Source organism: Pristiophorus japonicus, chromosome 12, assembly GCF_044704955.1.
Source record: "Pristiophorus japonicus isolate sPriJap1 chromosome 12, sPriJap1.hap1, whole genome shotgun sequence".
NCBI classification, from domain to species: Eukaryota; Metazoa; Chordata; class Chondrichthyes; family Pristiophoridae; genus Pristiophorus; species Pristiophorus japonicus.
This window is the reverse complement of record NC_091988.1, coordinates 105085553-105099225: the sequence shown is the minus strand read 5'-3', so window position 1 is coordinate 105099225 and position 13673 is coordinate 105085553. Positions and strand designations below refer to the sequence as shown.

The 13673-nt window shown below is 51.3% G+C and overlaps 1 protein-coding gene across 2 annotated transcripts in view; it reads right to left on the bottom strand.

Annotated features, from left to right (window-relative positions):
- The window catches only part of ift122 (intraflagellar transport 122 homolog (Chlamydomonas)), a 186278-nt gene that overhangs the window by 102162 nt on the left and 70443 nt on the right, over window positions 1–13673 (bottom strand). Inside the window, exons 14-15 of one of the 2 annotated variants that reach the window (XM_070895828.1) lie at window positions 12850–13047; window positions 7897–8037 (exon numbers count right to left, since the gene is read on the bottom strand). In XM_070895828.1, the coding sequence (XP_070751929.1) occupies window positions 7897–8037; window positions 12850–13047 (339 nt within the window). The remainder of the gene's footprint in view (window positions 1–7896; window positions 8038–12849; window positions 13048–13673) is intronic. The other variant, XM_070895829.1, reaches the window with a different exon arrangement.

Below are 13673 nucleotides of genomic sequence, written 5' to 3'. Positions count from 1 at the left end.
ATAGAAATGCAAGTCTTTTCTTTTTTCTTTTATACTTTAGTACAATACTATATGAAGTGGTTTTTTTAACAGTTTTAATATATTGTGCTGCTACTTGCTGGAGCTCCAACATGCAGCTACACAGAGTGGGATCTTGGTCTGATCCATCCCCTGCCCATTTCACTGAGCCCCCAATAAAGAGACATCAAATGGAGGCCAGGGGCTTTAACAGAGGAAGGTGAGAGAGGGTATTATTGGCAGGGTTTGAGAGCTATTGGTCTCTCAACCTCAGTCTGAGTATGATACTTTTTTGTAATAATAGAAGAAAGACAGTGATATTACTCATGGTAAGGCAAGGGGTACACTGCTACAAAGTATATACACCCCAACATTGGAAGAACATTGAAAGATTCCCTCAGAAACAGCACAATATTATTTGAAACCAGAAAAATACCTGCATCAAATTCTAGGATTAAAGCTTGTAAATTCTTCCCTGACTCCCCAAGTCAAAGCATCGACAAAACCTCATGGGCTAGACTTTCCACTTTTACCGCTACTGCCGATATCGCGGCATTTTTTTAATGACATTAATAACTTTAATTTAAATTAATCTTAAATATGTGATGTATTTTTTCTATTTTTTTATTTGTTTTTGAGTGATGGGGGGAGTGTTTCTCAATCATAATAATGAGAACTAGAGGGCAATATCTTAGAATAAGGGGTCGCCCATTTAAAACTGAGATAAGGAGAAATTTCTTCTCTCAGAGGGTTGTGGATCTGTGGAATTCGCTGCCTCAGAGAGCTGTGGAAGCTGGGTCATTGAATAAATTTAAGACAGAGATAGACAGTTTCTTAAACGATAAGGGGATAAAGGGTTAAGGGGTTATGGGGAACGGGCAAGGAAGTGGAGCTGAGTCCATGATCAGGTCAGCCATGATCTTACTGAATGGCGGAGCAGGCTCGAGGGGCCATATGGCCTACTCCTGTTCCTAATTCTTATGTAACTCCAACTTATGGAGTTCCCATTATTAGGAATGAGAAAATACTGTACCTGGATTGGCTGCCCAGTGCCATGTGACTCCAGCTTCCGTCCGTCCCGATGTGCACACGCTGCGATGTGCAGGGAGTGGAGGCCTCAGGACTGGGATCTCTGGTGGGAGCAGCAGGATAAGGTAGGTGCCCATCTTTTTTACCTTTTTCTGTCGATCGCCCGCGGGAAACAGAGGACCAGGATTTCTAGGCCATTGGCTTTGCTAAAGTCTGGGTACAGTAAATCTGGTCAACTAACTAACTGCTCTAGTAGATTTTTCAAACAAGATCTACCACCTATCAAGTTCAGCTCAAGATTTATCATGGTTTAGGACATTGTCTAAATCTTTGGATTATATTAAAATCCAGAATTTCTGGGTTTTCCAAACTATGGTCCATGAGTTGTGTTCCACACACAAGCCTGGCTATCCAGATCCATTGATTCCTACTTTTAAAATTTTACACGCTTGGAGGTTGGGAGAGATCTGTTCTGAGAGCTGGTCCCTCAATGGTAGATCATTTCTCGATCTCAACACCTTGAACTATCAGTGCCAGCAGCTGGAGATAATTGTAAATTCATGGAGCACTGATTTAAACTTTACACATGGCCTGCCTTGCTCCATGGTACACACCTAAAGTGGCCCACAGTCAAAAATTTGGAAGACGCCTGCTGAATTATTTCCAGGTATGCAGCATTCTCTGTATCATAAAGGTTATGATATTCCCTTACATCATCCAGTAAAGTAAATCCAAATGTACCCTAGGACAAATTGCTTGGTACAGTACCACTTCTATCACATGGTAACCCCTACTGACAATAAAAGGAGGAAAGGAACAAACCCAAATGAGGAAGTGATCGCAACGAGCTGTACCAAAGACCAGCACATTTTGCAGTAATATCTTGGGGTGAGATGACCACTTGCTCCGTTCTTTCAGTTAATGACAGTCTCAATCCCTTAATACGTTAGACTTGCAACACACTGTGTGTTTCTTCTATGCATTTTACTTCTTCTTCTTAGGCAGCCCCCCAGAGTCGAGGATGATTTGCTTCCACACTAATGTGAGTTCTCAGGTGATTGATGAGACCAATATGGGACCTACAGTATCTGTCACAGGTGGGGCAGACGGTGGTCAGAGGGACGGGTGGGTGGGGTGCTTAGGTTGTTGTGCGCTCCTTCCGCTGTTTGTACTTGGCTTCCGCGTGCTCCCAGCGATGAGACTCGAGGTGTTCAGTGCCTTCCAGGATGCTTCTCCACTTTGGGCGGCCTTGGGCCAGGGATTCCCAGGTGTCGGTGGGGATGTTGCACTTTTTCAAGGAGGCTTTGAGGGTGTCCTTGAAGCGTTTCCTCTGCCCACCTGGGACTCACTTGCCGTGTCGGAGCTCGGAGTAGAGCGCTGGTTTTGGGAGTCTCATATCAGGCATGCGGACAATGTGGTCCGTACATCGGAGCTGATTTTACAGCCATGTGGTTGCAGCAGCATGTATCTTTGCTCAGAGATACTTGCTCTGCTCTGAATTAATAAATGTCTCAGTTTAATTTTTTTTTTAAATTGTGGGATTTAATCAAAATAAATATGGGGAACAAAGTATAACATCCGAATTTCAATAGAAAGCCACATTTCACCTCTCCTCTAAGCCCATACACGTGAAAGAGTACAACAAATTGGCTCCTGAGAGGACTTGTCCTGCAGCTCTGGTGACTACTGTGAGAGCATCCTGTCACAGATAAATCCGACATTTAGAAACAAAACTCAAAATCACAGATACAAGACACAAAGCAAATCACGCATCTGCTCAAATTTTTCAGCAATCAATATGAAACAAGAACACACAAGTCTGTACGTCAGAACCGAGGAACTCCTGCTAATGATTGTCTTCTGCCATCCAGGGGCAAGTCGAAGTCTCCGCATGGGTGCTCCAATCTAATCCATCAACATTGGAGAGGAGGCTATGCTCCACTGAAGGACATGTGTCCTCAGTTACTTGTTTCATCCCAGACATGGTTGCCCAGGCCATGAACTGTCAGAACCAGGAGAACTCGGTCTTTCACTGCCATGCCCGAATGGTTAAAATATGAACCTCTGCTGCCTTTTCACTCTATCTTTGTGTGCACTGCTTGATGCAGTGTGCTGTGGAACTGAGACATCTGTCAGACATTTTTAAACTTCTGTTGTACAGCCCTATTCCCAGATCCACAAGATACAGATTTCCTGAGGTGGTCCCACAGATCGCTCGATAGTAATTACAATAATGAACCTATCCAACCCCGAATCAGAAGTTCAGTGGAATAAAATCTAAGTTACATAGAAAGTAGAGAAAAATATGACTCGAATACTTCCATAACTTTGTATATCATTGATATTTCAATTAAGAATGTACAGAGATACTTGGAAGCTACAACAGTGAAACAGGACATTCTGCCCAACTAGTCCTTGTTGCTATTTACCCTTCACACGAACAAATAGCGCTAATCACATTTACCCATCCTGTTCCCCTGTCCCTTCAACATCTTTCCTTGTGTCTACACTCTCCACCTCTGCCCCTCACTGTAGGACACTCCCCCTCCCCCTCCCCTCACTGTAGGACACTCCCCCTCCCCTCACTGTGGGACACTCCCCCTCCCGTCACTGTGGGACTCTCCCCATCCCCCTCCCCTCACTGTAGGACACCCCCCCTCCCCTCACTGTGCGACACTCCCCCTCCCCTTCCCCTCAATGTGGGACACCCCTCTCCCCCTCACCTCACTGTAGGACACTCCCCCTCCCCTCACTGTAGGACACTCCCCCTCCACCTCCCCTCACTGTAGGACACTCCCCCTCCCTCTCTCCTCACTGTAGGATAATACCCCTCCCCCTCACTGTAGGACACTCCCCCTCCCCTCACTGTAGGACACTCCCCCTCCCCCTCACTGTAGGACACTCCCCCTCCCCTCACTGTAGGACACTCCCCCTCCCCCTCACTGTAGGACACTCCCCCTCCCCCTCACTGTAGGACATTCCCCCGCCCCTCACTGTAGGACACTCCCCCTCCCCCTCACTGTAGGACACTCCCCCTCCCCCTCACTGTAGGACACTCCCCCTCCCCCACCCTTCACTGTAGGACACTCCCCCTCCCCCTCACTGTAGGACACTCCCCCTCCCCCTCACTGTATGACAACTCCCCCTCTTCCTCCCCTCACTGTATGACACTCCCCCTCTCCCTCCCTTCAGTGTAGGACACTCCCCCTCCCCTCACTGTAGGACACATCCCCTCCCCTCACTGTGGGACACTCCCCCTCCTCCTCCCCTCACTGTTTGACACTCTCCCTCCCCTCACTGTGGGATACTTCCCCTCTCCCTCCCCTCACTGTGGGACACTCCCCCTCCACCTCACTGTAGGACACTCCCCCTCCCCCTCACTGTAGGACACTCTCCCTGCCCCTCACTGTAGGACACTCCCCTTCCCCTCACTGTAGGACACTTCCCGTCCCCCTCACTGTAGGACACTCCCCCTGCCCCTCCCCTCTCTGTAGGACACTCCCCATCCCCTCCCCCTCACTGTAGGACACTCCCCCTCCCCCTCACTGTAGGACACTCCCCTTCCCCTCACTGTAGGACACTTCCCGTCCCCCTCACTGTAGGACACTCCCCCTGCCCCTCACTGTAGGACACTCCCCCTGCTCCTCACTGTAGGACACTCCCCCTCCCCCTCACTGTAGGACACTCCCCCTCCCCTCACTGTAGGACACTCCCCCTGCCCCTCACTGTAGGACACTCCCCCTCCCCTCACTGTAGGACACGCCCCCTCCCCTCACTGTAGGACACTCCCCCTCCCCTCACTGTAGGACACTCCCCCTGCCCTCACTGTAGGACACTCCCCCCTGCTACTCACTGTAGGACACTCCCCCTGCCCTCACTGTAGGACACTCCCCCCTGCTACTCACTGTAGGACACTCCCCCCTGCCCCTCACTGTAGGACACTCCCCCTGCTCCTCACTGTAGGACACTCCCCCCTGCCCCTCACTGTAGGATACTCCCCCTGCCCCTCACTGTAGGACACTCCCCCTGCTCCTCACTGTAGGACACTCCCCCGCCCCTCACTGTAGGACACTCCCCCTGCCACTCACTGTAGGACACTCCCCCTCCCCCTCACTGTAGGACACTCCCCCTGCCCCTCCCCTCTCTGTAGGACACTCCCCCTCCCCCTCCCCCTCACTGTAGGACACTCCCCCTCCCCTCACTGTAGGACACTCCCCCTCCCCCTCACTGTAGGACACTCCCCCTGCCCCTCACTGTAGGACACTTCCCCTGCCCCTCACTGTAGGACACTGCCCCTGCTCCTCACTGTAGGACACTCCCCCTGCTCCTCACTGTAGGACACTCCCCCTTCCCCTCACTGTAGGACTCTCCCCTTCCCCCCACTGTAGGACACTCCCCCTCCCCTCACTGTAGGACACTCCCCCTGCCCCTCACTGTAGGACACTCCCCCTCCCCTCACTGTAGGACACTCCCCCTCCCCTCACTGTAGGACACTCCCCCTGCCCCTCACTGTAGGACACTCCCCCTGCCCTCACTGTAGGACAGTCCCCCCTGCTACTCACTGTAGGACACTCCCCCCTGCTACTCACTGTAGGACACTCCCCCTCCTCAGCCCTCGGTTGGTCCTGTTGAACAGTCTCACCATGCTTTCATCTTGCTATAGCACTCCTGGGTGCATGCTCACCAACAGGGCAGTAAGAAACATGGCTACCTTCCCTTTCTACATGAAGATACCACTGAGTTGAGGAAAGAGCAGCAAGAGAAAAAGATCATGGAAGATATGGTATGGTGGCAGCACGGCAGATGTGGTGGGGAGGGAGGATAAGCTGTTGACTGGAGAAAAGAACGTGCAAAAAACACAAAGCATAAAACTAAGGTTGGGAGTGAATGTAGAGAGCAAATTTAAAGGGTAACAGGGAGATACGTTCTGATCCAGCGTGGGTCCTTTTGTGATACTAATTTGCATATCAGTAAGCAAGTACAAACTCTTACAATCACAGGGCCCAAAATTCACCACCATTTAGCTCCATTTTTTGAGCTAAGTGTTTTTTGGAGCTAACTTAATTTTGCAAGTTTCGTCAATGTTATAACACCGTCTTAACAGATAAAGGCCGATTTATTTAGTTAACATTTTTATGACGTCACTAGGAGTCAAACCCACCCATATCGCCATTTTTGCTAGTTTTGTCAATAAGGATTTTTTTTTTTAAAACGGCGCTGGGCACCGCTTTGTAAAACCTTATCTTACCGAGTTGGAGTCAGATAGAAATGGGTGTTACCCACATTATCTTGTTTATCGGAGTTGAGTTACAGGTTTTAGAGGGAGGGAACAAGACTTGTATCCAAACTAATTAAAAAGGTTTGTTTGTGCGGAAGAGAGAAACTTTATTTATTGCAGTAAATTGCGAGTTGTAGTTCCACCACTGAACCGCAGCTCACCGGGCTCGAGGCACACAGGGTCGGAATGCCAGCCGGCAGGATCGCTCCCTCAGCCGGACACAGGAGCTCGGCGCTCAGCTTCTAAAGAAGCCCGGGGGGGAGGTGGAAGTCAAGCTGGGGAGAGGCGGCACGGGGGGGCCATCTGGCCAGGGAGAGGGGCAGCAATGGCGGGCGGGGGGGGGGGGGGGGGGGCCATTCGGCCTGGGATAAGGGCGACAGCACGGGGCCATTCGGCCTGGGATAGGGGCAGCAATGGGGGGGGGGCCATTCGGCCTGGGATAAGGGCGACAGCACGGGGCCATTCGGCCTGGGATAGGGGCAGCAATGGGGGGGCCATTCGGCCTGGGATAAGGGCGACAGCACGGGGCCATTCGGCCTGGGATAGGGGCGACAGCACGGGCCATTCGGCCTGGGATAGGGGCAGCAATAGGGGGGGGGCCATTCGGCCTGGGATAAGGGCGACAGCACGGGGCCATTCGGCCTGGGATAGGAGCGTCAGCACGGGGCCATTCGGCCTGGGATAGGGGCGTCAGCACGGGGCCATTTGTCCAGGGATAGGGGCAGCAATGGGGGGCCATTCGGCCTGGGATAGGGGCAGCAATGGGGGGGCCATTCGGCCTAGGATAGGGGTGGCAGCGGGGGGCCATTTGCGAACCGTCAGCTGGGACGGGGCGTCTCAGCAACAAAACACTCCCCGGGCAGGTACAGCACAGATACAAAACCAAAATACTGAATGCTGGAATCGGGAATAAAAACAGAAAATGCTGGAAATCTCAGCGGGTCGGCATGAGAAAAATCAGCACGGGTTAGCTACAGAGTAAAGCTTTACAATTACATGTTGCCCTGGAAACCTAAATGGAAACCCGAACGGGGCCTCACTTTTGCAGGGCAGAAGTTAAGCTCCACCCACAGAAGGTAAGGTCTTTCTGCGCTGCGCCAAATTCAAAGAGAAAAATGGCGAAACTTCGGACTTTTTTTGGCGCTGCATTGGCTTAAAAAATCATCCGTTAATCTGAAACAGCGCCAAAAAAGGCAATGTGGACTTTTGGGCCCACAGTCTTAGTGTTATGGAAACAAATAAACACTCACCAGGTAGGCTGGCAGGCAGGTAGACACATGGATAAAAGTGATTAGCTTGTTCTGTGATAGCTGAATGGGAAATAGGCGGGAGTTAAAAACAGTTCCATGGTTCAGATTTTACTGGAAGTTTTATGAGTGGATAGGTGGCACAAAGTACAAAAATAAATGAAGTGACCGGATATTCAGGGACTGTGTGGTGCAGTAATTGAGACCATGCCTCCTTGGATGCTGCCCAGAGAAAAGAAGGGTCTCCTCTCCCTGCGAGTGTACGCCCATTTAGTGAGCCCCTTCAAGAAGCACTACATCTATCTCCAGCACTCCAGTATGGAGGAGCTCATCAGTTATTGATACCTTTTTAGCAGTATCGAAGTCCATTCCTTCCAAGGCCTCTATCGCCAGGTCCCGCCAGTCATTTTCCGTTACTCCTAAGCAGGCAATCTGATAGGCTTCCTTATACATCTTCTTTTCCAAGTACTGGTACATCGGTGCAGACTTAAAAAAAGAAAGAGATGCCTGTTAATTATGATCAAGTCTACCTGCATCCGCCAAACAAAATAATTTTTCATTTGTTTTTTCTTAGAAATCAGCATTTTCTAATCTGAAAGAGATAACCCATAAGTACTGTCCTGTCAAAGCTGGCCCTTTGGATGAGTTGTTAGGTGGTGGGCTTGTGTGATATGGGATGGGGTACTTTGCAGACAGGCTTGTCTCCCTATATTAACCAATCTGGTTCAGGTCCTGTGACACCCATTTAATGAGATTCTTTAATTATGTGAAGTCAGATATGAAGTCTGTATGGCTCAGAGACATGGACCATGTACAGTAGACACCAAGTTGCTGGAGAAATACCACCAACAATGTCTCTGCATGTTCCTACAAATCCCCTATCCCCTGGGAGGACAGATCACCAACATTAGCGTCCTCGACCAGGCCAACATCCCCAGCATTGAAGCACTGACCACTCTTGATCAGCTCCGCTGGGCAGGCCACATACTTTGCATGCCAGACACGAGACTCCCAAAGCACGCGCTCTACTCGGAACTCCTTCATAGCAAACAAGCCAAAGGTGGGCAGTGGAAACGTTACAAGGACACCCTCAAAGCCTCCCTGATAAAGTGCAACATTCCCACTGACACCTGAGAGACCTTGGCCAAAGACCACCCTAAGTGGAGGAACTACATCCGGGAGGGCGCTGAGCACCTCGAGTCTCGTCACTGAGAGCATGCAGAAACCAAACGCAGGCAGCGGAAAGAGTGCGCGGCAAACCAGACTCCCCGCCCACCCCTTCCCTCAACGACTATCTGTCCCACAGGGACTGTGGTTCTCGTATTGAACTGTTCAGCCACCTAAGGACTCATTTTAAGAGTGGAAGCAAGTCTTCCTCGACTCCGAGGGACTGCCTATGATGATGATGATGATGATGAAGTCAGATAAATGTTTTCCTGTTCATTTGGTCATGTTCCAACAAACTCTACCTTATCTAGTCTAAAGCAGCTTGATGTTTTTTTAATGACAATCTTTTTGCTCATGGTGAGGGTTGTGGGAATGGAAGACTTTTATCAAGCACTACTAAAGCAGATTTACTAATTAGATAGAAAGGAAAGCACTGTCTGCTCTCCCCCAGCAATAGGGTTCTCTGTACTGTACCATTGTTGGCCATTCGCTGTACTAGTCATCTTATTGGGAGACTGCCAGTTGACTACCAATTCGTGGTAAATTAATGGCAGTTTTGTGCTGAAGACGCCTGACTCTCAGGAACTGAAGTGAGGCTGCCCAAATTCATTTCATTTAGGAACCTTACTCAGCAGAAATGGCAACCTTTAATCCAATTGGCCTGGGCTGGATCTGAGCCAGAATCTAACCCAGTCTCCCACCTGAATCGGGTAATACCACTAAATACAAATATCACCATCCAGATTTCCCTTTTCCACAAATGTTTCCATCCTACTTTAGGTTTCCCACAACATCTAGGATGGCCCATGAAGAAAGCAGGCACACATCTTACTCCAGCTCTTGCCATTATATTTCTGTAAACGGCTTCCAATCTGTATGTGAAAGCCTTTAATCGATTTGTTGTTTCCCCATCCCCCACATACATCCAACAGCTTTGATATATCCTTACTATACAGTATAAATGCTCACGAGGCCCATACTAAAGAGAAGGTCACTCTGTGACCAGTAACCTTTATTAGCCAGCACTGAAGTGATGAAGGTGGGTGGAGCTTCCTCTTTTATACCTGAAAGTCCAGGTTAGGAGTGTCTCCCACAAGTTCACCACCTAGTGGTCAGTGTTCTCACAGTGTACAACTTAGGTCAGTTTATACATGGATTACAATCACAGTTGAATACATGACAAGCTTAATTGCGAACAAAATTTTAACGGGTTAGGAATCCACTTTTTACCACTCTATCGAATCACCAACATCCCTAATGATAAAAGAATCCATTGTTTTACCAATTTTCTTCTCTGAAGCTGCTTTCCCTAACTGGAGCAGGATCCAGGGGCAGAAGCAGCCCGTCTGTAACTCGCCTAGTGGCCTCTTTATGGCCGGAATTTTCTCACGGTGGCGTGTTGGGGGCAGGGAGCCTCCGAGGCGGACCGACAGGAAACACGGGAGGCCAGATTTCCTGCAGGCACTGCTGACTGGAACGGTAGGGCCTGATTTGAGTGTGAGGCCTCAGATTCCCGCCCGCAGCCAGCCAGATTGAAAGGCTGGCTGTCTACGGGTGGGTAGGCCTCAGATGCGAGAGGTCAGTGCGGTCGGGGGATCGTGGGGGTGGCATGGTCGGGGAATCAGGGGGAAAGGGGTTCGTCATCGTGAGGGAGGAGCGAGGATCTGGGGAGTGGGGAGGATTGGGGGGAGGGGAGGGAGGATCGGGGGGGGGAGGAAGACGGGGAGGGGACAGAGGATCGGGGGGCGTGGGGGGAGGAGTGCGGATCTGGGGGGGGGGGATGATCAGGGGGAGGGGATCGGGGGATGAGGAGGAGGATAGGGAGGGAGGGATGAGCGGGGATCGGGGAGGGGAGGGGAAGGGATGATTGCGGGGGGGGAGAGGGAGATAGGATTGGGGGGGATGGGGTGGGGGGGGGAGGGAGGAAGTGGCGGGGGAAGCGGGGAGGTTGGGGGGGGAGAGAGTATTGGGAGGGAGGGGAGGAAGGATCGGGGAGGAGGATCGGCGGGAGGGGGGGAAGGGAGGATCAGGTTGGGGGAGTAGGATCGTGGGGGGGGGGGGAGGGGGAGGAGGATCGGGGGAGGGGGGGAGGAGGATCGGTGGTGGGGGGGGTAGGAGGATCGGGGGGGAGTCAGGATCGGGTGGGGGGGTGGAAAGGAGGTTCGGGGAGGGGGGAGTGAGAATTGGGGGGTGTGGGGAGGATCGGCGGGGGGCGGGGGGGGGAAGAGAGGAGGATCGGGGGGAGGAGGGAGGATCGGGGATCGGGGGAGGGGGAGTGAGGATCGGGGCGGGGGAAGGAGGATCATGGGGGGGGGCGAAGAGGAGGATTAGGGGGGGAGTGAGGAGGATCGGGGGGGATGAAGGAGGATCGGGGGGGAGAGGAGGATGGGGGGAGAGGAGGATTGGGGGGAGGGGGGAAAGGAGGATCGGGGGGGAGGGGGATCCGGGTTGTGGGGAGGATCGGGGAGGGGGAGGAGGATTGGGGGGGGGGGGGAAAGAGGAGGATCGGGGGGGGGGGGGAAGAGTGAGGATTGGGGGGGGAGTGAGGAGGATCGGGGGGGTGAAGAGGAGGATCGGGGGGGAGGGGAGTATCGGGGGGGGGGAAGAGGAGGATCGGGGAGGGGGGGAGAATCGGCGGGGGAGGAGGATCGGGGGGGGAAGAGGAGGATCGGGGAGGGGGGGAGAATCGGCGGGGGAGGAGGATCGGGGGGGGGAAGAGGAGGATCGGGGAGGGGGGGAGAATCGGCGGGGGAAAAGGATCGGGGAGGGGGGGAGAATCGGCGGGGGGGGAGAATCGGGGGGGGGAGGGGGAAGGAGGATCGGGGGGAGGGGAGGAGAATAGAGGATCGGAGCCAGCCTCAGCATTATCGGTAGGATAGGAGTGGGGTCGCCGATCGTGGTGGGTGGGTTAGGCAGGGACCCTGGATCCAGGAGGTCGGTATAAAGCCACTTCCCTCCTGGACCTGTAAATGTCGATTCTTTTCTCTCAATCTGGTTCAGCAAAATTACTGAAATGAATACCGTTTGTGCTTTAAACAAAGCAAGTTTTTATTTAAAAAGCTAATCCCGATCGGGGACTTTATCAGACAGAAGGAATGCAAGTCTGTTCGAACGCACTCACTTCCTACGGACAAAGTGACGTTACATTGTAAAGGGACGATGGTTTAAACATTTTCGGCAAAAGATAACAAGATAGGGCCAGAGTGACATCCCAGCTCAGCCCATCTCTTTTGATCCCTCCTTCCTTTTGTCCACTCATAAGCCGACCCAAGCATGGTCCGATTTTAAACAAAGACCTTCTGTCAATGTTTCAGGTTAATATCTAATTATTTAATAAGATCATGATTTAACAAGGTCATGATTTAATAAGACCTTGAGGTTTTTCTGCAAGCTGTGGGTTTTGTTTCAATATGTGTTAGTGTTGTAACATTTCGCAGTCTCGAGTCTGAGATGTCATGGCTATTCCTCCATGAATTCTTTGTTAGCTTATACTGTCCCTATACAATTCCCACGTTCTCAACTTCAATGTCTCTATACATTTTTAAACATTCACAGACCCAGCAGCCCCACCTCAGTTTAACGGGCGAGATTCACGAATTGTTGAAAACCCATCCACATGCAGTTAAATTCAAAACGGAGGTGAAAAAAGATACTTCCAGCCTCACTGCAATATTTAAATTAAGGTACTTCCCCCTGGGAGCGGGTTGGCTGTTAAAATCGGAAATGGGCGGGTTGGAGCAGGATCAGGTCGGGAATCCCATTTTGATCCATTTAACTGCCCTATGCTCCAAACCCACCCATTTTTTCAGGGGGAAATTCAGGCCTCGGTGTGAGCCTAGTCAGCTGTGTCTGCAGCTATTCACCTGTAGAAGCAACATAGCCAGGCCCATCTGACATGCACATTCAACAGGAGTCACTTGATAATCATTTGGATGATTTTATTGCCCCCTCATTAGTGCAATGCTGCTGAAGCCAATTGAACAGTGTCAGCTGCTGCCCTGACTGAGATCAGCGCATTCTAACCAGGGGCTTCTCTGGTCTTAGTACCATACTTCAGTCACTCACTAAAGCATCAGCAAAGCTGTATTCCCACGTTTGATCATATCCAGCCCCCTGTACAATGAGGCATACCTGTGGGACCTCGACTGCAGACATGGCATACACATGCAGGCAGAAGATCTTGGAGCCATTGTAGCCCACCACAAAACCCTGGAGCTTCTGCTGGTGCACTGGGAAATTACTGGCTTTGATGTTGAGAAAACCGCCTCCAGAGAAACAAAGCATATCCTCACACTGGGTATTCCAAGCCACACTGTTAGCGTTCGGCTCCTATACAGGAGGAATGTTTCACGGGTTGTTAGTAATCAGTATTCATTTAAGACAATGCAGGAGCACAGAATCAGGAACACAGTTGGGGATAACTATCGGCTATAACAGGATCACACTCGATCAGCTCCGCTGGGCAGGCCACATTCTTCGCATGCCAGACACGAGACTCCCAAAGCAAGCGCTCTACTCGGAACTCCTTCACGGCAAACGAGCCAAAGGTGGGCAGAGGAAACGTTACAACGTCACCCTCAAAGCCTCCCTAATAGAGTGCAACATCCCCACTGACACCTGGGAGTCCCTGGCCAAAGACCGCCCTAAGTGGAGGAAGTGCATCCAGGAGGGCACTGAGCACCTTGAGTCTCATCACCGAGAGCATGCAGAAATCAAGCGCAGGCAGCGGAAAGAGCGTGCGGCAAACCAGTCCCACCCACCCTTTCCCTCAACGACTATCTGTCCCACCTGTGACAGGGATTGTGGTTCTCGTATTGGACTGTTCAGCCACCTAGTTTAGTTTGGACTTAGTTTAAGAGTGGAAGCAAATCTTCCTCGATTCCGAGGGATTGCTGATGATGATGATAATGATAACAGGATAAGGCGGTGAGACAGCCCAACAGCACCAATTAATG